Below are 26,479 nucleotides of genomic sequence, written 5' to 3' on the forward strand. Positions count from 1 at the left end.
TTTGTCGGGGATATTGCCCCATTCACGGCTTCATTAGCGCCTCTCATTCACCAGACATATCTCATTGCCGCTCGATTTCACAAAAGGTGGTGGGGGGGGGGTGGGGGGAGCTCAATTGCTATCGCTTGACATTCCTCTGACAGTGGCTGGCCTTTGGGATGAAGGTGTTTAAGAAGGAACTGCAGATGCTGGAAAATCGAAGGTAGACAAAAACGCTGGAGAAACTCAGCGGGTGCAGCAGCATCTATGGAGCGAAGGAAATAGGCAACGTTTCGGGACGAAACCCAATAGGCAACGTTTCGGGACGAAACCCTTTAGGTTTCGTCCCGAAACGTTGCCTATTTCCTATAGTGGAGATTGTTCAACTCCTTGCAAGGAGCGAAGGAAACGTTGCCTATTTCCTATAGTGGAGATTGTTCAACTCCTTGCAAGGAGCGAAGGAAACGTTGCCTATTTCCTATAGTGGAGATTGTTCAACTCCTTGCAAGGAGCGAAGGAAACGTTGCCTATTTCCTTCGCTCCACAGATGCTGCTGCACCCCGCTGAGTTTCTCCAACATTTTTTGACAAACCTCTGGGAAGAAAGGGTCAGCCCATCTTGTTTTGTTCAAAGATCCTACAGCGGAACAAGATGGTCCACTCGACGAAAAAGACGTCGTACAGTCACGGGTCATTTTCGGCCCCCCATTTCCGTAAGCGGCTTCCGTCTCCGCACCAATGATCCCGTAGCGGAGCAAGGATACTAGTGCGGAGACGGAAGCCGGTTACGGAAACATCCTCGTAAAAATAAAACGTTAGTTGGGAAAAATCTTCTCGTTTTCAGAATTTAAATTTATTAACACAAACTGTTCCCCCGCAACGTTGATTACACTGCGGGTCGGGTCGGGTCCGGTTACTAAAATGGATGGGAAAAAAAGGCCCACGTTCCGCTCCGTTGTGTACTACACGTCAGCCCATTGCATTTAGCAGGAGTGGTCTATCTTTCTCCGCTATAGGTTCTTTGGTCAGGGTAGGTCGGTGTGTGGGTTGTGGATGATATGGGCTACACCTTTGAGCCGCTGTCTAATGTGCCCCCTTTGTGTTCCTGCCCGTAGGTGGATCAGCAGACCTACACAGTGCTCCAGTCCAGCAGTAACTCGGTCATGGTGTCTGACCTCCTCCCTGGCACGGTGTACGTGTTCCGCGTTCAGGCCCTGACGCACGACGGCGCCGGCTTCTACAGCGAGACGCACGAGTTCCACACCCTGGAGGAGAAAGGTGACGCTAAGCTTCCCATCTCCCGTCTGCTCCCGGTTTTAGATTAGACACACTGCGCGGAGACGGGCCACACCGAGTCCCGCGCCGACCAGCGATCCCCGCACACTTTCACTACCCAACACACGCTGAGGGACAATTTACAGACTTTACTGAAGCCCATTAGCCTACTTCTTCTTTCGTGTGGCATGCACAGCCTAGAGTTGTTGGACAACTTGTAATAATAATAATAATAATAATAATATATTTTATTGTCATTGCACATAAGTGCAACGAGATTTGGTATGCAGCTTCCATCCGATGCCATAACTTAAATAACTAATACAATTTAGATTTAGATACCCCGAGAAGTTGTTCTATTTGATCTTCCGTTTGTGCACGTCGAGTTGATGGCATTAGTCGACCACGTGAAGGTTGCAATCTCCCACCCCTCACATTAGCCTACAACCCCTTTGGAGTGTGGGAGGGAACCGGAGAATCTGGAGAAAACCCACGCAGGTCACGGTGAGAACGTACAAACTCCGTACAGACAGTGCCCGTAGTCGGGATCGAACCCGGGTCTCTGGCGCTGTGAGGCAGCAACTCCACCTAATAAAAGTTCTAAAAGCTTCACCGGAAATGAAGTAACGGCCATCGGAATCGCGACGAACCTCCTCCCGTGGCGTAAATGTGAAATACACTTGGAGTGGACAACAATTGAGAGTAATGATCCTCTCTTTCTTCCAGCAGAAACTAATTGGGTCTCACTGGCCGCGGGGATAGGAGTCGCTGGAGTTGTGGTACTTCTGGTCATTGGGTTCATCTGCATCAGGAGGAGGTGAGTTATTAATCTGGTTACGGCTAAAACGTTTGTGTAGGAAGGAACTGCAGGTGCTGGTTTAAACCGAAGATAGACACAAAATGCTGGAGTAACTCAGCGGGACAGGCAGCATCTCTGGGGAGAAGGAATGTGTGATGTTTCGGATCGAGACATGTTGATTAATGCGGGTGTCAGCGGTTATGGGGAGAAGGCAGGAGAATGGGGTTAGGAGGGAGAGATAGATCGGCCATGATCGAAAGGCAGAGTAGACTTGATGGGCCGAATGGCCCAATTCCGCTCCTATCACTTATCAGACCCTTCTTCAGACTGGCAATCAGTTTCATCTCTTCAGTAAGGCACAAAAGGCACGTAAGCCAGTGGGTCAGGCAGCATCTGTGGAGGACGGGGACAGGTGTAGTTTCGGGTAGGGACCTTTCTTCAGCCAATTAACCTGCAAACCTGCACGCTGTCCCGGTATGGGGGGGGGGGGTAACCGGCAAGAACTAGGGGGGGGACCAGAAATGCAATGTGTTAAAAAGATATTGTGTTAAAATGGGATACTTGTAACCTTGTTGTTGCCCTTTAAGTGGCCACTCTTTGCATACCTTGTGTACGCAAAACAAAGAATATCACTGTGACAATAAAGTATCCATTCATTCATTCATTCATTCATTCATTCGTTCGTTCGTTCGAGATGTGGGAGGAAACCGGAACACCCGGAGGAAACCCCACACGGTTACATGGAGAACCGGCAAACTCCACACAGACAGCACCCGAGGTCAGGATCGAACCTGGGTCTCAGTTGCTGTGAGGTTTCCTCAAACGCTCCGAAGACGTGCGGGTTTGTAGGTTAATTGGCTTTGGTAAAATTGTAAATTGTCCCTAGTGTGTGTGTGTGTGTGTGTGTGTGTGTGCAGGGTAGTGCTAGTGTACGGGGGGATCGCTGGTCGGTGCGGACTCGGTGGGCGAAAGATCCTTTTTCCGCGCTGTATCTCTGAATGACACGAAACTTTGTTTTAAAGGAAACGCAACTCACGGGCACGCCAGGGGCCTGAGGATATTTATTTCACCAAACACCCTGGTAAGTCTCATTTAGTTAAAGATCCTCTCTTTGGGAAATAAAGTCGGAATGCAGGGGGGTAGGATGGGGTGCGGTGGGAGTGTTCTTTTTTAATTAGCTGGGTAATCTATTCCGGTTTCCCAAATCACGACTTACAGATACAGTATAAAGGGAATAAGGTGAATAGCGTTTAGTGCAAGGTAAAGTCCAGTAAACTTGTGCATGGGTGATCGCTGGTCGGCAGCAAGGACTCAGTGGGCCAAAGGGCTTATTTCCATGTTTGTATCTCTAAAATACACTAAGTAAAGCTGAATTCGTCCCTTCCCACCCGAACCACCCCCTCTCCGGGCACTTTCCCTTGCAACCGCAGGAAATGCTACACTTGTCGCTTTACGTCCCCCCCCCCCTTGACTCCATTCAAGGACCCAAGCAGTCGTTCCAGGTGCGACAGAGGTTCACCTGCATCTCAATGGACAATAGACAATAGGTGCAGGAGTAGGCCATTTGGCCCTTTGAGCCAGCACCGCCATTCAATGTGATCATGGCTGATCATCCCCAATCAGTACCCCTGTTCCTGCCTTCTCCCCATATTCCCTGACTCCGCTATTTTTAAGAGCCCTATCTAGCTCTCTCTTGAAAGCATCCAGAGAACCTGCCTCCACCGCCCTCTGTGAGGCAGAGAATTCCACAGACTCACCACTCTCTGTGAGAAAAAGTGTTTCCTCTAAATTGCTTACTCCTTATTCTTAAACTGTGTGGCCCCTGGTTCTGGACTCCCCCAACGTCGGGAACATGTTTCCTGCCTCTAGTGGGTCCAACCCCTTAACAATCTTATATGCTTCAATGACATCCTCCAACCTCATCTATTGCATCCGCTGCTATAGATGTCAGCTGCTCTACATCGGTGAGACCAAGCGTAGGCTTGGCGATTGCTTCGCCCAACACCTCCGCTCGGTCCGCAATAACCGACCCGATCTCCCGGTGGCTCACCACTTCAACTCCCCCTCCCGTTCCGAATCCCAATCCGACCTTTCTGTCCTGGGCCTCCTCCATGGCCAGAGTGAGGACCACCGCAAATTGGAGGAGCCAGCACCTCATATTCCGCTTGGGCAGTCTGCACCCTAGCGGCATAAACATTGACTTCTCCAATTTCAGGTAGTCCCTGCTTTCTCCTCCCCTTCCCAGCTCTCCCTCAGCCCTCTGGCTCCTCCTCTTCCTTTCTTCTTCCTGTCGAAGGTAGACAAACGTGCTGGAGAAACTCAGCGGGTGCGGCAGCATCTATGGAGCGAAGGAAATAGGCAACGTTTCGGGCTGAAACCCTTCCGGGTTTCGGCCCGAAACGTTGCCTATTTCCTATATTGGAGATTGTTCAACTCTTTGCCTATTTCCTTCGCTCCATAGATGCTGCCGCACCCGCTGAGTTTCTCCAGCATTTTTTGTCTAGCTAAGTAAAGCTAATGCCCCTGTCCCACTTAGGAAACCTGAACGGAAACCTCTGGAGACTTTGCGCCCCACCCAAGGTTTCCGTGCGGTTCCCGGAGGTTTTTGTCGGTCTCCCTACCTGCTTCCACTACCTGCAACCTCCGGCAACCACCTGCAACCTCCGGGAACCGCACGGAAACCTTGGGTGGGGCACAGAGTCTCCAGAGGTTTCCGTTCAGGTTTCCGAAGTGGGACAGGGGCATTATTAGTCCCGATCGTGACGTTGTTGTTGTTGGTATTTCACTTGCTGTGCGCAAGGCAGACGTCAGATACAATATTCTTCTTCTACCAACAGACCAGTTGAAACCTCTGAAGACCTACGTTGACCCCCACACGTACGAAGACCCCAACCAGGCCGTCCTGAAGTTTGCCGACGAGATTCTTCCCTCCGCAATCACCAAACAGAAGGTGATTGGAGCCGGTAGGTAACCAGCCGTTGGCAGAAGAACGTTCCCGACCCGAAACGTTGCCGATCCATGTCCCCCTCGGTAGGGTCGCTGACCTCCTCACTCCCAAACAGGGGACAAAGGGTCAAAATACGGGGCAAATTCCCCATTGCAATTCGCTGACCGACTTGGTGGGTGCATGATGAGTTGGCCCCGGGTGCTGGACTGCACACAAAGCCCAGCCGGCGGGCCAGCTGAGGTATTGTGGCCCGGGCCACGCGCAAGCTCCGGCGCCACGTCCAACTCACGAACCGATGATCGGCTGTGAGAAGGGGGGGGTGGTGGTGTTGGCGGTAAGCGAAGGTCCGAAGGTCGGACAGCTGGCCGGGCTAACGACTGACGGGGCCACGGGCGAGGCGCTGGTGCTGCTGCTGCTGCTGCTTCTGCTGCTGCACTCCATGGGCTGCACTACGTCGGGACGGGTGAGGCGGGGCCGGACGACCCGACAGTCCCCTCGACCCGAGTAGTAGCGGTCAAATACAGGACAAGGGCGGTCCCGTACGGGACAAACCAATTTAGCCGGGATATATACGGGATGTCCCGGCTAATACGGGACAGTTGGCAACCCTACCCACAGATGCTGCCTGACCCGCTGAGTTCCTCCAGCACTCTGTGTTCTCTGCATGGTTCCAGCATCTGCAGTTCCTTGTGTCTACCTTCTGACCGTGATGTTTTAATTCTTGCGTCCAAGTGTGGAAAATGCATAAAGACATCGCAACATCTAAGAGCAGAGTAGATCTGAATCAAATCTACACTAATGGGGGAGGAAGCACTAAGTCCGTGCTGTGATGAAACTGCCACCTCACAGCAACCAGAGACCTGGGTTCGATCCTGGCCTGGTAGAATGGAAGCTCGGGTGCTGCCTTTGTGGAGTTTGCACGTCCTCCCTGTGACTGCGTGGGTTTCCTCCGGGTGCTCTGGTTTCCTCCCACAGGGCGGCACGGTGGCGCAGCTCACAGCACCAGAGACCCGGGCGCGATCCTGACTAAGGGTGCTGTCTGCACGGAGTTTGCGCATTCTCCCCGTGATCGCGGGGGTTTTCTCCGGGTGCTCCGGTTTCCTCCCGCTCTCCGAAATCGTTTGTAGGCTGATTGGCTTGGCAAAGTTGCAAATTGTTCCCTAGCGTGTGTAGGACGGTGTTAGTGTGCGGGGATCGCTGGTCGGCGTGGGCCAAAGGGCCTGTTTCCACGCTGTATCTCAAAATTAAACTCAATCCCAAAGATGGTCAGTTTTGTAGGTTCATTGGTCTCTGTAATTTGCCCCTAGAGTGTAGGGAGTGGAAGAGAAAGTGGGATAGCAGAAAACTGAGTGAACGGGCGATCGATGGTCGGCTTGGACTAGGTAGGCCGAAAGGCCTGTTTCCATGGTGAACGTTCGATTCGACTCATTGTGCTGCACTTGCTGATTTTTTTCTTGATGAATCACTGCTCCTATACGTTTCCCAGGTGAATTTGGCGAGGTCTATAAAGGAACTTTGAAGAAAGGAAGGAAGGATATCAGCGTGGCTATAAAAATACTGAAGGTCGGCTACACTGAGAGCCAAAGGATTGACTATCTGAGTGAAGCAAGCATCATGGGGCAGTTCAGTCACCACAATGTCATCCATCTGGAAGGAGTTGTCACCAAATGTAAGTATCTGAGTCAAACACACAACACAACTCTCTGCTGGTGGACACAAAATGCTGGAGTAACTCAGTGGGACGGGCAGCATCTCTGGAGAGAAGGAATGGGTGATGTTTCAGGTCCAGACCCATATTCAGACTGAAGAACTGACTGACTGTCTGAAGAAGGGTCTTGACCCAAAACGTCACCCATTCCTTCTCTCCAGAGATGCTGCCCGTCCTGCTGAGTTACTCCAGCATTTTGTGTCTTATCTCCGGTTGAAACCAGCACCTGCAGTTCCTTCCTGCACCACTATCTCCTGCTGCGTGGACTAGTTAGGTTTGTACTTCACTGAGGTACAGTGAAAAGCTTTGTATTGCAAGCTGTCGATGCAGTGGTAGAGCTGCTGCCTTACAGCACCAGAGACCCGGGTTCAATCCTGACCACGAGTGCTGTCTGTACGGAGTTTGCACGTTCTCCCTGTGACCACGTTGGTTTCCTCCCATATTGCAAATTTTATTATCTGTTGTATACACACGCACGCGCGCACACACACACACACACACACACACACACACACACACACACACACACACACACACACACACACACACACACACACACACACTTACACATACACACACACACACACACACACACACACACATTTACACATGCACACACACACACACACACACACACACACACACACACACACATTTACACATGCGCACACACACACACACACACACACACACATTTACACACACACACACACACACACACACACACACACACACACACACACACACACACTTACACATACACACACATGCATGCACACATGCACACACATGCACGCACACACACACACACATACATACACAAATTCACACATGCGCATTCACACACGCACGTGCACACGCACGCATGCACGCACACACACACACACACACACACACACACACAGAGGGGGAGAAGCAGTTGCTGGCTCTGGTTGTAGATGTAGCCATGTTGAATGATCGTACTCTGTGCTGAGATCGCTCTTCTCTTACACGCTCCTCTCCCCTACAGACAAACCCCTGATGATAATCACGGAATACATGGAAAATGGGGCCTTGGACGCCTATCTCCGGGTAAGTCACTGGCCATGTTGCTTGGAGCCTTTTAGAACAAGATTTATAACTAAAAAAATCACAAAATACATAAAACATGGGATTAAAGTGACAAGTGGAAAGTCTTTGGGGATGTGCAAAGATTGAGGGGGGGGGGGGGTAGTCAGTCTCAGCCTACCCCACGACAGAAGGGGGAGGAGTTGTACAGTTTGATAGCCACAGGGAAGAAGGATCTCCTGTGGCGTTCTGTGCTGCATCTTGGTGGAACCAGTCTGGTGCTGAAGGTGCGCCTTGGGTTGACCAGTGTGTGTCACGGAGGGGGTGAGGCGTTGTTTTGTCCGCAGTTTGATGAGCATCCTCCCCTCCAAGGCCAACCTCCCATGAACCCAACTCCGCCCTCAGGGCAGAGCCGGCCGATGGAAATATATATACTTGTGTTACACTCTTTAATTTAGGTTATATGTTCCTAATCCCGTATCCCTAATCCTGAATTCCTAATTCTGAAGAAAGGTCGCGACCCAAAATGTCGCCCATTCCTTCTCTCCAGAGACGCTGCCTTTCACTGTTGAGTTACTCTAGCTCTTTGTGTCTCTATCTAGTGATTTGGTGATCGAGTCTCAGTTGGGGTAGAGTTGCACAAACACGTTTTGGGAATAAATGAAATCAAATTCAAGCGAGTTTCTCCATATAACCATATAATAATTCCAGCACGGAAACAGGTCATCCCGGCCTTTCTAGTCCGTGCCGAACACTTACTCCCACCTAGTCCCATCTACCTGCACTCAGACCATAACCCTCCATTCCTTTCCCGTCCATATACCTATCCAATTTATTTTTAAATGATAGAATCGAACCTGCCTCCACCACTTTCACTGGAGGCTCATTCCACACAGCTACCACTCTCTGAGTAAAGAAGTTACCCCTAAACTTTTGTCCCTTAATTCTCAAATCCAGTCAGAGGGGGTGGTGAATCTGTGGAACTCGATGCCGCAGATGGCCGTGGAGGCCATGGGTGCATTTATCGGGGAGATCGACAGATGCGTGACCAGTGCGGGTGTCGAGGGTTACGGGGAGAAGGCGGGAGAATGGGGTCGAGGGGGAGAGACAGATCGGCCGTGATCGAGCGAAGGGGTAGACTCGAAGGGCCGAACGGCCTAATTCTGTTCCCGCGGCTTATGGACTTGTGGGTTGAATATTTTCCTTTGTGGGGTTAAAAGGTGTAGGAATGTAAGTTTGGTTTAGGGTAGGGATGGTGCATGGAAGCAGGCCCTTCAGCCCATCCTGTTTCTGTGCTGTACTTGTTCAAGAAGGAACTGGAAAATCGAAGATGGACAAAATTGCTGGAGAAACTCAGCGGGTACGGCAGCATCTATGGAGCGGAGGAAATAGGCAACGTTTCGGGCCGAAACCCTAGGGTTTAGGCCCGAAACGTTGCCTATTTCCTTCGTGCTGCCTCACCCGCTGAGTTTCTCCAGCATTTTTGTCCACCTCTGAAGAATGGTTTAGTTTGGAGTCTGAGGCAATGTTTCGGGCCGAAACGTTGCCTATTTCCTTCGCAACACAGATGCTGCCGTACCCGCTGAGTTTCTCCGGCAATTTTGTCTACTTCCGGGCTATATCTCTTGTGTAACGAGTGTAAACACTGCTTAGAATCTGTGGTCACCTTCCTTCCCCCCCCTCCTCTTCCGCAGAACAATGATGGGGAGTTCTCCTCCCTACAACTGGTGGGAATGTTGCGGGGGATATCGTCGGGGATGAAGTACCTCTCCGATATGAACTACGTGCACAGGGACCTTGCGGCCCGCAACATTCTGGTCAACAGCCAGCTGGTGTGCAAGGTGTCCGACTTTGGGCTGTCCAGGGTGCTGGAGGACGACACGGAGGGCACCTACACCACCAGCGTGAGTAATAATAATAATAATAAATTTTATTTAATGGGCGCCTTTCAGACATCTCAAGGACACCTCACATAGTAATCGGAATAACATATAATCGGAATATAACAAGTAATAAAGACATCACAGAGACACAAATTAAAAACAGAATTCAATCCAAAAACAGAAAATCAAAAACACAGTGTGAAGAGAGAGCAGCGGCAGCCAAAGCGCGCCAGCGTCCACTCTCTCTTCACGGCAGCCATCTTGGACACAGACTTACAGGACTACAGAGTAGCCAGTGCTTTCGTTTTGAATGCGTGGGTTTGTTATAACAATAATAATACTTTATTTATAAAGCGCTTTAAACAACCGCAGTTGCCACAAAGTGCTGTACATGAGAACTCATGGACAAAAAGTTATTACAAACCATTAAAAACCGTAAAACGAAGGACTAAAAACAGTAAAAATTAAAAGACATTAAAAGCACTTAGAACAAGAGCAATGTCTCAGCCAGTGTCGAAAGCCAGAGAATAAAAATGAGTTTTTAGGGAGGATTTGAAGATGGACAGTCTGATGTGCAACGGCAAGGTGTTCCAAAGTGTTGGTTGGGGGCTTCTGGACATCTGAGTTTCCCTGAGGGGATCAATAAAGTATTTATTAGTTAAAGAAAGAGATTTTGCTGTAGGAGTCGATGTGTAGACCTGCTTCTGCGGCGCGCGTATAGTGGAGAAGGTGGGGGGGTGTGGGGGGGGGGGGGAACAGTCGGTGAAGTTCCCTGTGTCTACACTCCGTGACGCTCGGTTTCTGATGACGTGCTTTCCTCCAGGGAGGGAAGATCCCGATCCGCTGGACGGCTCCGGAAGCCATCGCCTATCGGAAGTTCACCTCGGCTAGTGATGTGTGGAGTTTCGGCATTGTCATGTGGGAGGTGCTGTCCTACGGAGAGAGGCCCTACTGGGAGATGTCCAACCACGAGGTACGTGTCCCAACCACTCTCCCCAATCCCACCCTTGTCCACGTTCCTCACATGAGAGGGGCAGAACCAGGCCATTCGGCCCATCAAGTCTACTCTGCCATTCCATCGTGGCTGATTTGTATGGCTATGTAAATAGTGTATAAATGTAAATAATTTGGTGTACATATAGCTGCTGGTGTACATATGGTGTACATATAGCTGCTAAATTTGTATAAGATAATTACAAGCAGTTGAATAAGGGGTGGGAATCAATAAGCTTCCTGCTCCTTTTCAGACACATACGATTTCATTTATTTGTAGATATTATTTATGACACTTTATAAATATTCTTGTTTTGTTTTTTTGTTTTTTTGTATGCTGTTTCACACTTGCTTTTTATTCTTTTATTCTGTTCGAAATAAAGAATTAGATAAATAAATCTATCTCTCCCTCTTGGAGGTTGTACAGAATCGGGCTAGAGGTGATGTTGAAGGGATGCGAACAGTGGAACTAGTAGGATGACCAGGATGGGGGAGGAGGGACGGGGAGAGAGAGGGGATACAGGGGTTACTTGAATTCAAGGTTCACACCGCTGGTGTGTAAGCTGCCCAAGCGAAATATGAGGTGCTGCCCCCCCCCCCTCCCAATTTGTGTGTGGCCTGACTCTGACAGTGGAGGAGGCCCAGGACAGAGAGGTCAGTGTGTGAATGGGAGCTGGCCTTCTTAGACAATAGACAATAGGTACAGGAGTAGGCCATTCGGCCCTTCGAGCCAGCACCGCCGTTCAATGTGATCATGGCTGATCATCCCCAATCAGTACCCTGTTCCTGCCTTCTTCCCATCTCCCCTGACTCCGCTATCTTTAAGAGCCCTATCTAGCTCTCCCTTGAAAGCATCCAGAGAACCTGCCTCCACCGCCCTCTGCGAGGCAGAGAATTCCACAGACTCACCACTCTCTGTGAGGAAAAAGTGTTTCCTCGTCTCCGTTCTAAATGGCTTGCCCCTTATTCTTAAACTGTGTTAAATTGTTCATGCGCTTTTGTTTGCAACATGCGCCTTAATTTAGTTCAACAACATTTCGTTCAGACCGAAAGGTCTGAATGACAAATAAAGGATTCAATTCGATTCAATTCAAAGAAACTGACAAGTTACTAAAGAACTGTGTGTGGCCCCTGGTTCTGGACTCCCCCCCCCCCCCCCAACATCGGGGACATGTTTCCTGACTCTAGTGTTGTGCTTGAACCGCCCTCTCTACCTGCGTTACAGGTGATGAAGTCGATAAACGAAGGCTTTCGGCTGCCGGCCCCGATGGAATGCCCGTCGGCCATCTACCAGCTGATGATGCAGTGCTGGCAGCAGGAGAGGGCCAAACGGCCCAAGTTTGGTGACGTGGTCAACATCCTTGACAAGCTGATCCGCAGCCCGGAGTCGCTGAAGAGCATCGCCGACTTTGACCCACGGTACGTCTCGCGGTGAAGGCTGGCGTCTTCCGCTGCAAGCCCCGACCCCAATCTGGGCGGTACGACAAGCGCCAGGCCCCGATACAAGCTCTGTACCTCAGGCGGACAAAAAGTGCTGGAGAAACTCAGCGGGTGCAGCAGCATCTATGTGGAGCGAAGGAAATAGGCAACGTTTCGGGACGAAACCCGGAAGGGTTTCGGCCCGAAACTTTACCTATTTCCTATAGTGGAGATTGTTCAACTCTTTGCATGGAGCGAAGAAAACGTCGCCTATTTCCTATAGTGGAGATTGTTCAACTCTTTGCATGGAGCGAAGAAAACGTCGCCTATTTCCTATAGTGGAGATTGTTCAACTCTTTGCATGGAGCGAAGAAAACGTCGCCTATTTCCTTCGCCCCATAGATGCTGCTGCACCCGCTGAGTTTCTCCAGCACTTTTTGTCTACCTTCGATTTTTCAGCACCTGCAGTTCCTTCTTAAAGTCTCTACCTCAATTCCCTCTGTCAAAATACGATGCGCTCAGCTCTGGGCACCGTGTTCTAGGAAAGATAGTGTCAGGGTTCAGAGGAGATTTACGAGGGTGTTGCCAGGTCTAGAGGATGTAAGCTATAGGGAGAGGTTGAGTCGGGCTGGGCCTCTATTCCAAGGAGCGCAGGAGGACGAGGGGAGATTTTATTAGAGGTGTATAAAATCAGGAGAGGAATAGATCGGGTAGACGCACAGAGTCTCTTCCCCAGAGTTGGGGAATCGAGGATCAGAGGACATAGGTTGAAGGTGAAGTGGAAAAGATTTAACTAGAATCCAAGGGGAAACTAAGCAGATACCAAACTTGAGCCAGAAATCTGGCCATTTAGTTTAGTTTAGAGATACAGCGTGGAAACGGGCCCTTCGGCCCATCGAGTCCGCACTGACCAGCGATCCCTGCACATTGACACTGCCCTACACACACTGGGGACAATTTCCATTTTATATCAAGCCAATTGAATCTGAGGGGTAACTGTATGGAACAAACTGTCAGAGTAGGTCGGGTAGATGCACACAGCCCCTTGCCCAGAGTAGGGGAATCGAGGACCAGAGGACATAGGTTCAAGGTGAAGGAGAGAAGATTCAATAGGAATCTAAGCGGTAACTTCTTCATGCAGAAGGTGGTGGGTGTGTGGAACAAGCTGCCAGAGGAGGTAGTTGAGGCTGGGACTATCCCAATGTTTAAGAAACAGTTGGACAGGTACGTGGATGGGACAGGTTTGGAGGGATATGGACCAAGCGCAGGCAGGTGGGACTAGTATAGCTGGGACATTGTTGGCCGGTGTGTGCGAGTTGGGCCGAAGGGCCTGTTTCCACACTGTACCACTCTATGACTTTATTTATCCCGGGAGGTAATTGACCTGCAACAATCATAAAAAACACAAAAATGCAAGAAACATGAAATTAAAGTGATGAGTGGAATGGGTTGGGGGGGGGGGGGGGGGGGTGCAGAGATTGAGGAGGCGGGGGGGGGGGGGGGGGGGGGGGGGGGGGTCACTCAGTCTATCCCACTACAGAATCATAGAAAATAGGTGCACGAGTAGGCCATTCGGCCCTTCGAGCCTGCACCGCCATTCAATATGATCATGGCTGATCATCCAACTCAGTATCCTGTACCTGCCTTCTCTCCATACCCCCTGATCCCTTTAGGAGGGGGAGTAGTTGTAATGTTTGATAGCGACAAGGATCGCCGGTGGCGTTCTGTGCTGCATGGTGCAATGGGGCTGCCTAGAAAGTAGCTCTCTCTTGAAAGCATCCAGAGAACCTGCCTCCACCGCCCTCCGAGGCAGAGAATTCCACAGACTCACAACTCTCTGTGAGGAAAAAGTATTTCCTCGTCTCCGTTCTAAATGGCTTGCCCCTTATTCTTAAACTGTGTGGCCCCTGGTTCTGGACTTCCCCCAACACCGGGAACATGTAGGTTTGTAGGTTAATTGGCTAGGTATAAATGTAACGGTCGACCCTGCTGTGTGGGACAGTGTTAGTGCGCGGGGATCGCTGGTCGGCGCGGACTCGATGGTACAAGGGTCCTGTTTGCGCGCTGTATCTCTAAACTAAACTACGGGAGGCACAGTGTGGCGAAGCTGTCTCACGGTGTCAGTGACCCCGGTTCGACCCTGACCCTGACCTCGGCTTCAGACTGTGGAGTTTCATGTTCATAAGTCATAAGAAGGAAAAAAAATTAGGCCATTCGGCCCATCAACTCTATGCCGCCTAGCGATCCCTGCACACTATTTTACCAAGCCAATTGACTTACAAACCCGCACGTCTTTGGAGCGTGGGAGGAAACCGGCGATCTCGGAGAAAAATCCACGCAGGTCTCGGGGAGAACGTGCAAACTCCGTACCGACAGCGCCCGTAATCGGGATGGAACCCGGGGTCTCCGGCGCTGTGAGGCAGCAACTCTACCGCTGCGCCACAGTGTCGGGAAGTGGGTACACTTCAGCCACTCGCCCACCCTGTCCCTGTCCCTGGCCACCCTGTTTGTTCAGTATTTATGCGCCTCTGATATCAGGCTGTCCGTGGGAGTGAGATTAGGGAATTTGAACAAAAATATTGTTTAAACTAAAAATAAACACCATATGTTCGACTCCCTCTTTACCGCTGCCAAGAAAGTCTTGGTGACCTCTGGGTGCGGCTGGGAACTGGTCAAAGTCTCAGCGGTAGAGTCGCTGCCTCACAGCGCCAGAGAGCCGGCTTCCATCCTGACTACCGGTGCTGCCTGTGTGGAGTTTGCACGTTCTCCCCATGGCTTTAGGATCTTTGCTGGGGACCATTTGACAATTGTACCGAAGCCAATTATCCTACACGCCTGAACGTCTGTGGAGTGTGGGAGGAAACCTGTGCACCCGTAGGAAACCCACGTGGTCACGGGAGAGAACGTGCAAACTCCGTACAGGCAGCACCCGTAGTCAGGATTGAACCCGGGCCTCTGCGCTGTGAGGCGGCACCCACCTCGGTAGCTCGGAGTTGCCGAACCAGCAGAACCGGTGGTTAGTGTTTGCCGCTGTGGTGACTAACTCTCGCTGTTGGCCAGGCTCCAACTATGCTCGCAGCCCAGTCCCACAAGTGTACATTCCAATACTCCAGGTGCAAGAACAATGGAGAAACCACAGAATCCTATTAGAGTGAAGGCCGCGGGGCAATCCGATCCGTCCTCACCGTCGAGGCACGCCTGCCTGACTGTATCGGAAAGAAAATAATTACGCATTAATCTTTACTGGGAACGAGCAAGTGAATTTGGGCAGAGCTGTTTTATGGCTTTCTGCCGGGAGCTGCCTGTCTCTAGGCTCGGATATTTTAACCCCTCGCTACCCACAGTGAGCAGCACGGTGGAGCAGCGGGTAGAGCTGCTGCCTCACAGCGCCAGGGACCCGGGTCGAGTCAAGTCAAGTTTATTCGTCACATACACATACGAGATGTGCAGTGAAATGAAAAGTGGCAATGCTCGCGGACTTTGTGCAAAAAGACAAACAAACAAACAACCAAACAGAATCACATATTCTTTTACATATTAAATATTGTGGGAGGAAGGAAAAAGGAAAACAAACACCAATTTAAAGAAAGCAGTAGAGTGGTTCAGTAAAGTTAGTCCCTGGTGAGATAGGAGTTTATAGTCCGAATGGCCTCTGGGAAGAAACTCCTTCTCATCCTCGTCGTTCTCACCGCATGGCAACTGAGGCGTTTGCCTGACCGTAGCAGCTGGAACAGTCCGTTGCTGGGGTGGAAGGGGTCTCCCATGATCTTATTGGCTCTGGAGTTCAATCCCGACTGCGGGTGCTGTCTGTACGGAGTTTGTACGTTCACCCCGAGACCCGTGTGGGTTTTCTCCGGGGGCTCCGGTTTCCTCCCACACTCCAAAGACGTGCAGGTTTGTAGGTTAATTGGCTTGAGTTGGTATGGGCGTGAATTGTCCCTAATGTGTGTAGGCTTGTGTTAATGTGCGGGGATCGCTGGTCAGTACAGACTCGATGGGCTGAAGGGCCTGTTTACACGCTGTATCTCTAAACTGAACTAACGAGAGCCAGATTTGTGGTGCTGTAACTGGCCTCAGATCAGATTAAAGAGCCAAATATATTTGTCAGCCACAGGGGACATTGATGTGAAACAGATTGCAGAATACGTTGTCAGCACTGGGCCAGTGTGTTTTAAAATCAGACAGTGTCAATTAGCCTTGTAAAGGGAGGACAATGTGTGGGGAAGAGGGGGAATCAAACAGACCGATGCATTTCAATAATGGCGGCACAGTGGCGCAGCGGGTAGTGCCGCTGCCTCACAGCGCCAGAGACCCCGGCTCAATCCCGGCCTCGGGCGCTGCCCGTGTGGAGTTTCACAAGTGCATAAGGGAAAGGAGCAGAATGAGGCCATTCGGCCCGTCGACTCTACCCGGCCACGGGATTTGCACGTTCTCCCTGCGGCAGCGTGGTGCTCCGGTTTCCTCCCACATCCCAAAGACGTGTGGGTTTGTCGGTCACTTGCCCCTTCCGTGTGACGGGAGTGGACGTTGGAGTGGGATATCATCGCACTAGTGTGAATGGGCGGACGAAGGCTGTCACAGACTCGATGGGCCGAAGGGCCCTGTTTCCATTCTGTACCTTTCAATCAATTCTTCCGATCGATCGATGCTTGTTGCATCCGAGGGGTGATCTCCGGTTTTAAATGGGTTGCAGAAGTAAGATTGCATTGTCGATTTAACAATTCCCTTAATTATATTTGGAATCTGGTGAGCACTAATACCTCAGTGCCCGAGAGCAAGTGGGTGGGGTGGAATTTGATGGGAGTTGACTGTGAAAGGAGTGACCTTTAGTTTAGATACAGTGTGGAAAGAGGCCCTTCAGCTCACCGAGTCCTTGCCGACCAGCGATCACCCGCACACTAACACCATCCTACACACACTAGGGACAATTTACAATTTTACTGAAGCTGATTAACCTACAAAACCCGCAAGTCTTTGGAGTGTGGGAGGAAACCGGAGCACCCGGAGAAAACCCACGCGGGTCACGGGGAGAACGTACAAACTCCGTACAGACAGCGCCCGAGGTCGGGATTGAACCCGGGTCTCCGGCGCTGTGAGGCAGCAGCTCTACCCGCTGCGCATTGTGGGCCCCACCTTTCCTTGATCATCTCTGGTGGCCTTGATTTATTCTCTTCATGTTCTGACACAGTCTGAAGAACGGTCTCGACCCGAAACGTCACCCATCCCTTCTCTCCAGAGACGCTGCCTGTCCCGCTGAGTTCCTCCGGCATTTTGTGTCAGTCTTAGGTTTGCAGGTTAACTGGCATCTGTAAATAGTTCCTGGTGTGTAGGTAAAATTGTAAAAAAAATGTCCCTAGTGTGTAAGACAGTGCTAGTGTATGGGGTGATCACTGGCCGGCACGGACTCGGTGGGCCGAAGGGCCTGTTTCCTCGCTGGATCTCTAAACTACCTATGATCTACCACATTGGGGACCCTCGGACTATCCTTGATCGGACTTTGCTGGCTTTACCTTGCACTCAACGTTATTCCCTTATCCTGAATCTGTACACTGTAAATGGCTCGATTTAATCACGTATTGTCTTTTTACTGACTGGACAGCACACAACGAAAGCTTTTCACTAGTGTACCTCGACACAGGTACAGTGGGAGAGTCTAGGACTAGAGGGCACAGCCTCCGAGTTGAAGGATGTTTCTTTTCAGAGGAGACGAGGAGGAATCTCTTTAGTCAGAGGGTGGTGAATCTGTGGAATTCACTGCCACAGACGGCTGTGGAGGCCAAGTCAATGGATATTTTTACGGCAGAGATAGATAGATTCTTGATTAGTACGGGTGTCAGGGTTATGGGAAGGAGGCAGGAGAATGGGGTTAGGACGGAGAGATAGATCAGCCATGGTGGAGTAGACTCGATGGGCCGAATGGCCTAATTCTGCTCCTGTTCGTTATGACCTTCTAATGCGTGTGACAATGAACTAACCCAGACACTGTGCCGCCCTGCAGCGTGTCCATCCGGTTGCCGAGCACCAGCGGGTGCGACGGTATGATCTTCCGCACAGTCACAGAGTGGTTGGAGTCGATCAAGATGGGACAGTATTTGGAGAACTTCCAGGCAGCGGGTTACAGCACCATGGAGCACATTGTACAGCTAACGCCAGAGTAAGTGGAGCCCTCAACCAACACGCACGCCCCACTCTGCACCTCACTGCCACCGGCCCACCCACCGACCCACCGGCCCTCCGACCCACCCACCGGGCGGGCAGGAGGAATCGGTCCTGTCCACTCCGTGCTTGGTTTTTCTGTGGGATAATTCCCCTTTGAATATTACTGGGATAATACCCAGTAACATTCAATAATATTACTAGGTATTACTGTATTCAATAATATTACTGGATAATACCTAGTAATATTCAATAATATTGGGTATTACTGTATTCAATAATATTACTGCATATTACCGTATATTCAATAATTTTATTGGGTATTACTCCATTCAATACTTACTGGATGTTTCTATATTCAATAATATTACTGGGTATTACTGTATATTCAATAATATTACTGGGTATTACTGTATATTCAATAATATTACTGGGTATTACTGTATTCGATAATATTACTGGATATTACTATATTCAATAATATTACTGGGTATTACTCCATTCAATACTTACTGGGTATTACTGTATTCAATAATATTACTGGATAATACCCAGTTGGTTTTCTAGAGGGATAATTCCCCTTTGAATATTACTGGGATAATACTCCTGACTCTCAGTCTGAAGAAGGGTCTCGACCCGAGACGCCGCCCATTCCCTCTCTCCAGTGATGCTGCCTCACCTGCTGAGTTACTCCAGCATTTTGTGTCTATCTTAGGTACATGGATAGGACAGGTTTAGAGGGATATGGGCCAAGCGCAGGCAGGTGGGACTAGTGTAGGTCAGTGTGGGCAAGTTGGGCCGAAGGGCCTGTTTCCACGCTGTGTCACCATTTAAAGCTGCATAAACCCCTGCTGACACTTAATTCATCAGTTCACAGAGTCTGTAGCAAGGAAGCAGATGTTTAAACGGAATAAATTCTCAAGTTGCTGGGAAAATTCCTGTTTTCCTGAGGAATTTCACACAGATATGCGGACACTGCGAGGAAGTGCTAGTAATTGTCCCCATTGCACTACAGTCGGCCACACGGAACTGTCACAGACTGAATAAACACTTCAGGACCACTGCATCTAATCAACACCGACCGCTATGCTGATTTAATGTCATGGTGCAAAGAATTCCACTGAGGTTGCGATTTACCCTCCGAGAGATAAAACGTGGTCATGAAACAACATCCGTGGGCGGAACGGACAGACAACGTTTTGTGTCAGGACCCTTCTTCAGGCTGTGAGCGGGAGAGTAGAACGAGGGGCAGACTGTGGGAGGAAGGTCGACTCTACATTGACACCTACATAGACTTGGGGGGCATTGATTTTGCCTTTTTGCACTTGGTGCTGCCTGACCTGTTGAGCTACACCAGCACTTTGTGTCTATCTTCGGTGTAAACCAGCATCTCATAGAGAGAGATACAGTGTTGAAACAGGCCCTTCAGCCCATCATGCCCACACCGGCCAACATATCCCAGCTACACTAGTCCCACCTGCCTGCGTTTGGCCCATATCCCTCCAGAACTGTCCTATCCATGAACCTGTCTAACTGTTTCTTAAATGTTGGGATAGTCCCTGCCTCAACTACCTCCTCTGGCAGCTCGATTGGAGACGTCAATGTTTATGCCGCTAGGGTGCAGACTGCCCAAGCGGAATATTTTCCTAAATATATCCATTGGCCTTCTGGCAGCTTGCTCCATACACCCACCACCCTCTGTGTGAAAAAGTTACCCCTCAGATTCCTATTGAATCTTCTCCCCTTCACCTTAAACCTATGTCCTCTGGTCCTTGATTCACCTACTCTGGGCAAGAGGCTGTGTGCGTCTACCCGATCTATTCCTCTCATCCGCAGTTGCTTCCTGCAGAGTTACTCCAGCTCTGCGCGTTTTGCGCAAGATTCCAGCATCCGCAGTTCCTTGCGTCTCCAAACCTCAGCTTGAGCTCCTTATAGCGAGAGGGTCTGCGGTTTATCGGTTGAAATAAGTGTGAAATCTTGCCCCGCCACGCCAGTGATTCAGCCTGTAATAACAGCAGACAGATAATGGCACTTTGGGAGTGACCCAATGACTCGAGCAATCAAAAAATGATACATATTTAACGGAAGATTAAAGATATTTTAATCTTCCCGTGAAAGAAAGAAAACAATTTATGGGTAGGTGTCGCCAGCAAGAAAGGGAGCCGGAAGATTCACAACCCAGATGTTCTTATATTTAAAAAAATAATATTTAGGCATGAAATTTGCAATGATGCAATATAGACCACTCGCCTTTCTCCACTGACTCTGTTGAACGTACAGTTACAGACTTTTATAATATTCACATTAGATGCAGATTCTTGATCCTTGTTTCTTGTTTGCCAACAAGTTTTTTGTTTAGTTTAGAGATACAGTGCAGAAACAGGCCCTTCGGCCCACTGAGTCTGCGCCGACCAGCGATCCCCGCACACTAACACTATCTCACACACAGACACAGACACAGACACAGACAGACACAGACACACACACACACACACACACACACACACACACACACACACACACACACACACACACACACACACACACACACACACACACACACACACACACACACACACACACACACACACGAGGGACAATTTATAATTTTACCTACAAACCTGTGCATCTTTGGAGTGTGGGAAGAAACCGGGGAAAACCCACGCAGGTCAGGGGGAGAACGTGCAAACTCCGTACAGTCAGCGCCCGTGGTAAGGATCGAACCCGGGTCTGTGTCTGACGCTGTGAGGCAGCAACTCTACCGCCACCGTGCCGCGTACGGGTGTCGGGGGTTACGGGGAGAAGGCAGGAGAATGGGGGTTGAGAGGGGAAGATAGATCAGCCGTGATTGAATGGCGGAGTAGAGACGATGGGCCGAATGGCCTAAGTCTGCTCCTAGAACGTCGCCTATTTCCTTTGCTCCATAGATGCTGCCTCACCCGCTGAGTTTCTCCAGCATTTTTGTCTGCCTTTTATATTTATTAATATGTTTTTGTCCGTCTTTTATTATTTTTATTTTTATCTTAAAATTAACGTATTTAAAATACCAAAGAATAAAAGAAGATACAACTAAATAATCCTCCCCGACTGACGGCCACAATTAAAACATTAGCAAGCCCTGAGGGCCATTTTAACAAAACAATGTACATTTTGAAGTGTATCTAATTGAAGTTTCTTGGATGCGGCCTTGTTAGATTACACCTTAACAATGAGGCATTCCAACATGAAAAGGTTCCCCACCCCTGCCTTAAAGTATCTCTAAAGTCTAAAAATAACCTGCAGAGGTTTGAAGTAAACAATGAAGGAGTTTGTGGAGCTGGGCAGAGGAGTGAGGGGGCCTTGGACAGCTCATCTGGCCCAGAGCAGGCTGCGGCCTCCCCCTCCCCACAGGAAGTGGCCGAACATAAATGTCAGCTTCTTATCTCCATGGGAACCAGAATAAGACCGATGTCTTTCTTTGTGCTCCTGTGTGGCACAGGCTTTTACAAACCCTTCCTTATTTGGAAGAATAGAGTCGTCGTGTCGAAGAAGGTTGGCCTGTTCATTCCCAAGAACAGCCCACGTTGTACTTTATGTTTAAGAAGGAGCTGCAGATGCTGGAAAAATCAAAGGTAGGCGAAAATGCTGGAGAAGCTCAGCGGGTGAGGCAGCATCTATGGGCCGAAGGGCCTGTTTCCGCGCTGCATCCATCGATGCTGCTTCACCCGCTGAGTTTCTCCAACGTTTTTGTCCTCATTGATCTTCAGTTTACCATGCGGAAACAGGCCCTTCGGCCCACCGGGTCCGCGCTGACCAGCGATCCCTGCACACTAACACTATCCGGCACACAATAGGGTAAATGTTTACATTTACCCAACCAATTAACCTGCAAACCTTTTAAGAATAAGGAGTAAGCCATTTAGAACGGAGACGAGGAAAAACTTTTTCTCACAGAGAGTGGCGAGTCTGTGGAATTCTCTGCCTCAGAGGGCGGTGGAGGCAGGTTCTCTGGATGCTTTCAAGAGAGAGGTAGATAGGGCTCTTAAAGATAGCGGAGTCAGGGGATATGGGGCTGATCAGCCATGGTCACATTGAATGGCGGTGCTGGCTTTTTACGACCGTTGGCAGATCATTTTCCCTCCTGGGATTAATAAAGTTCTGTTGTCTCGTATCGTAAACTAAACTCACTCCAAGGCAGGTAGACAAAAATGCTGGAGAAACTCAGCGGGTGAGGCAGCATCTATGGAGCGAAGGGTCTCGACCCGAAACGTCACCAGGGTGCTAACCAGGGTGATAGTTCAGACGTGAACTCAGGCTTATTCCATGTGTGAAGGAAATAGGAAACGTCGCCTATTTCCTTTGCTCCATCGATGCTGCCTCACCTGCTGAGTTTCTCCAGCATTTCAAGTTCAAGTGAGTTTATTGTCATGTGTCCCTGTATAGGACAATGAAATTCTTGCTTTGCTTCAGCACAACAGAACATAGTAGGCATTGACTACAGAACAGATCAGTGTGTCCATATACCATTATATAAATATACACACACACACATGAATAAATAAACTGATCAAGTGCAAATAACAGATAATGGGCTATTAATGTTCAGAGTTTGTCCGAGCCAGGTTTAATAGCCTGATGGCTGTGGGGAAGTAGCTATTTATGAACCTGGTCGTTTTTGTCTACCTTTGATTTTCCAGCATCTGCCCTACATTGCTAAGCACCGCTCTAAGCCAGACTAACGTGCCAACTCTGCCCTCTCTTCTCAGGGATGTGACAGTGGTTGGAGTCCGATTGCCGGGACATCAGAAGCGGATTGCCTTCAGCATCCTGGGGCTACAGGAACAGGCCAGCAGCATGGGTGTGTACACTGTGTGAAGCCTCTCCTGCACCCAGGGAGAGTGGGTGAACCTTGTTCCACGGACTGACGTTACTTGAATGGATCGACTGTCCTGCACTTGTGTGTGGCTGGCACTGGACAACGACTTGATTATTAAAATCCGTAGATGGGGTGGGGGGGAGAACGGCCCACTTAGCCAACCCTGCCTTATTGACTCGACCTGCGATTCCCCACTGGTGGTGGTGCTCCGTTGTGGCGACGTGACATGGAAGGGAAGCCGTTCAGAGCCATCGATCCCAAGTGGCTGTATCTCGAAGTGTGTGTGTTTGTGTGTGTGGCATCTTCTTCTTCTTCTTGCGTATGGCGTGCACAGCCTAAAGTTGTAAAGGGGCTGTCCCACTTGCACGCGATTGCGTGTGTTTGGGGCGACCAAACGGAAGCGGTGTTCACGCTAAGTACGCGCGTGATGTCATTTGCGTCATGCTTACCGATCAGCTGGGCAGGACGCGGGCCGACTGAATTTGGGCGTCGCACGACGTCGTCATCGCGCAATGCCATGCGCTAGACAGGACGCGTACGACCGCAATGCGCCTGCGTGCCGACAGGCCGTTGGCGCGCAAAGATTTCGGCCACTGCCAAAATTTCGGTGCCCCGCGCGATGTCGGGACCAGCCCCGCACAACTCCGCCCTTCCAAGTGGGACTGGACCCACGCGGCCATACGGTGCCCGTACGCCTCAAGCGACCACGAGATCGCGTAATTTGCGAGCCAAGGTCGCGTAAGTGGGACAGGCCCTTAAGACAACTTGTTCTGTTTGATCTTCTGTTTGTGCACGCCAGGTTGATTGCATTTGTTGAAACAGGGTGGACCCACGTGAAGGTTGCAATCTCCCACCCCAGTATGTGGCTGGCAGAATAGAATCCACCCAACATTCAGATCCAGGGGTGTCTTGATTTGAGGCATTGCTTTGTTGACCTACCCCTGTAGCAAAGTTCAGGGGAGACAGGGGGGGTGAGTGCACGTCTAGTCACATCTTCAACATTTCTATTTTATATTAAAGTTGAGACTAACGGTGCAACAAGGAGCTTTAAAGCATGCTCTAGATTAGTTTAGTTTAGAGATACAGCGCATCAAGAGGCCCTTTGGCCCACCGAGGCCACTCCGACCAGCGATCCCCACACACACACACACACACACACACACACACACCAGGGACTATTATACCATTATACCAATTATACCAAGCCAGTTAACCTACAACGTGTACATCTTTGGAGTGCGGGGAAACTAATGAAGGGTTTCGACTAGAAACGAAGATAGACACAAAAATCTGGAGTAACTCAGCGGGACAGGCAGCATCTCTGGAGAGAAGGAATGGGTGGCTTTTTCGGGTGGAAACGTCGCCTATCCATTTTCTCCAGAGATGCTGCCTGTCCTGCCGAGTTACTCCAGCGTTTTCGTGTCTATCTTTGATGTAAACCGGCATCTGCAGTTACTTTTTGTCAATTGAATTTGCCAACCGCTTCTCCGGCATCTACATGAAGGCCCTCGCGGGTCTTCAGTAACTCCGACTACCTCAGTACACATCAAAGATCCTACAGCGAGCAAGATAGACCACTCGACGAAAAAGACGTAGTACGGTCATGGGCAGGTTCGTGGGCCATTTTCAGCCCCATTTCCGTAACCGGCTTCCGTCTCCGCACCAAAGATCCCGTAGCGGAGCAAAGATACTACTGCGGAGACGGAAGCCGCTTGCGGAAACATCCTCGTAAAAATAAAAGTTATTTAGTAAAAATCTTCTCATTTTCAGAATTATAATTTATTAACACAAACTGTTCCCCCGCAACGTTGATTACACTGCGAGTCGAGTCGGGTCCGGTTACTGTAATGGATGAAAAAAAAGGCCCACGTTCCGCTCCGTTGCGTACTACACGTCAGCCCATTGCATTTAGCAGGAGTGGTCTATCTTGTTCCGCTATAGGTTCTTTGCTTCACACCACTTGCGCGATGAGCGGCGATCGAACTCTCTGTTAATTTGAACAATTGCCCGCAGCCACTCGGATCCCCGGTGTAATAACCGCTCCCGAAACTCGGTGCCTGGGCTCTGGCATCTTGCAGGCAAGCCATTTACACAACTTCTCTCACCTGGAGAGAGACAGTGTAGGAATCTCCATGTGATCCGTAAACCACAACGTTTTATTCCCCCTTGCAAAGAGGGGCAAAAGTTTGCACACACAACATCAGGCGGGGGAGGGAAGGGGAGAGGGGTGAAGCTGAATAAGGAAGGGCAGGTATATCTTTTATTTTCCCTCCCCCACCCCACTCAAAAAAAAATCGAGTTTTATTAATGAAAAACATGAATTTGCACAGGCTGATTTTTTATTTCCTGATGTTTAAGAATTTGACAGATATATATATATATTTTGTAAAATCTCTGCAGAAATAGTTTGATAGACACCCATGCTTTTTTTACGAAAAAAAAGAAGAAAAAATAATTTAAAGTGTATTTATTCTGACCTCTCTCACTCGTTCTTATTTATTTAACTTAGAGTTAATGTTGTCGCCTCTGGCTGTACGTTTGAGATCTTGCTCTGTGGCCTTTTAATTTTGCTTGTATTTAGAACTCGATTTATTTATTCAGGCCAAAATGATTTTTCCTTTTGTAATAAAAGTTGGTGTTCTGGTATTGAGTTTCCGGTGACTTTTCCTTTTAGACGATAGACAATAGACAATAGGTGCAGGAGTAGGCCATTCGGCCCTTTGAGCCAGCACCGCCATTCAATGTGATCATGGCTGATCTTCCCCAATCAGTGACCCGTTCCTGCCTTCTCCCCATATCCCCTGACTCCGCTATCTTTAAGAGCCCTATCTAGCTCTCTCTTGAAAGCATCCAGAGAACCGGCCTGCCCTCCACCGCCCTCTGAGGCAGAGAATTCCACAGACTCGCCACTCTCTGTGAGAAAAAGTGTTTCCTCGTCTCTGTTCTAAATGGCTTACTCCTTATTCTTAAACTGTGTGGACCCTGATTCTGGACTCCTCCAACATCAGGAACATGTTTCCTGCCTCTAGCGTGTCCAAACCCTTAATAATCTTATATGTTTCAGTCTGAAGGTCATTCTGCATGGATACAGATCCTTGGGCCCAACTTGTCCAGGCCTCATCGAAGTGAGCCCCGTTTGCCTGCATTTAGCCCATAACCCTCAAAACCTTTACCAGCCGTGTACCTGTCCAAGTGCCCTTTAAGTGCTGTCCCCATTACCTCCTCCGGCAGTTCCACATACCCACACCCTTTTGGGAGGAAAAGCTGGTTCCTATTAAATCTTTCTCCTTTCACCCCAAACCTGTGAAGCCTGGTACATGATTCCCCTATCCTAGGTCAAAGACTGAGCATTCATCATCATAAGACATCATAATCATATTTTTATTAGCCAAGTATGTTTTGCAACATACGAGGAATTT

General features: G+C 49.6%; 1 protein-coding gene across 1 annotated transcript in view; it reads left to right on the top strand.

The window, feature by feature from the left end:
* The window catches only part of epha2 (EPH receptor A2), a 28,028-nt gene extending 4,583 nt beyond the window's left edge, over positions 1 to 23,445 (top strand). The window contains exons 3-13 of the mRNA XM_033048355.1: positions 1,094 to 1,256; positions 1,980 to 2,070; positions 3,075 to 3,133; positions 4,890 to 5,015; positions 6,486 to 6,668; positions 7,717 to 7,778; positions 9,449 to 9,658; positions 10,461 to 10,610; positions 11,856 to 12,049; positions 18,048 to 18,203; positions 22,951 to 23,445. Of these exons, the coding sequence (XP_032904246.1) occupies positions 1,094 to 1,256; positions 1,980 to 2,070; positions 3,075 to 3,133; positions 4,890 to 5,015; positions 6,486 to 6,668; positions 7,717 to 7,778; positions 9,449 to 9,658; positions 10,461 to 10,610; positions 11,856 to 12,049; positions 18,048 to 18,203; positions 22,951 to 23,059 (1,503 nt within the window). The 3' untranslated portion in view covers positions 23,060 to 23,445. The remainder of the gene's footprint in view (positions 1 to 1,093; positions 1,257 to 1,979; positions 2,071 to 3,074; positions 3,134 to 4,889; positions 5,016 to 6,485; positions 6,669 to 7,716; positions 7,779 to 9,448; positions 9,659 to 10,460; positions 10,611 to 11,855; positions 12,050 to 18,047; positions 18,204 to 22,950) is intronic.
* The last annotated feature ends 3,034 nt before the right edge of the window (positions 23,446 to 26,479 follow it).

The sequence above is a fragment of the Amblyraja radiata genome, chromosome 31 (assembly GCF_010909765.2).
Source record: "Amblyraja radiata isolate CabotCenter1 chromosome 31, sAmbRad1.1.pri, whole genome shotgun sequence".
NCBI lineage: Eukaryota > Metazoa > Chordata > Chondrichthyes > Rajiformes > Rajidae > Amblyraja > Amblyraja radiata.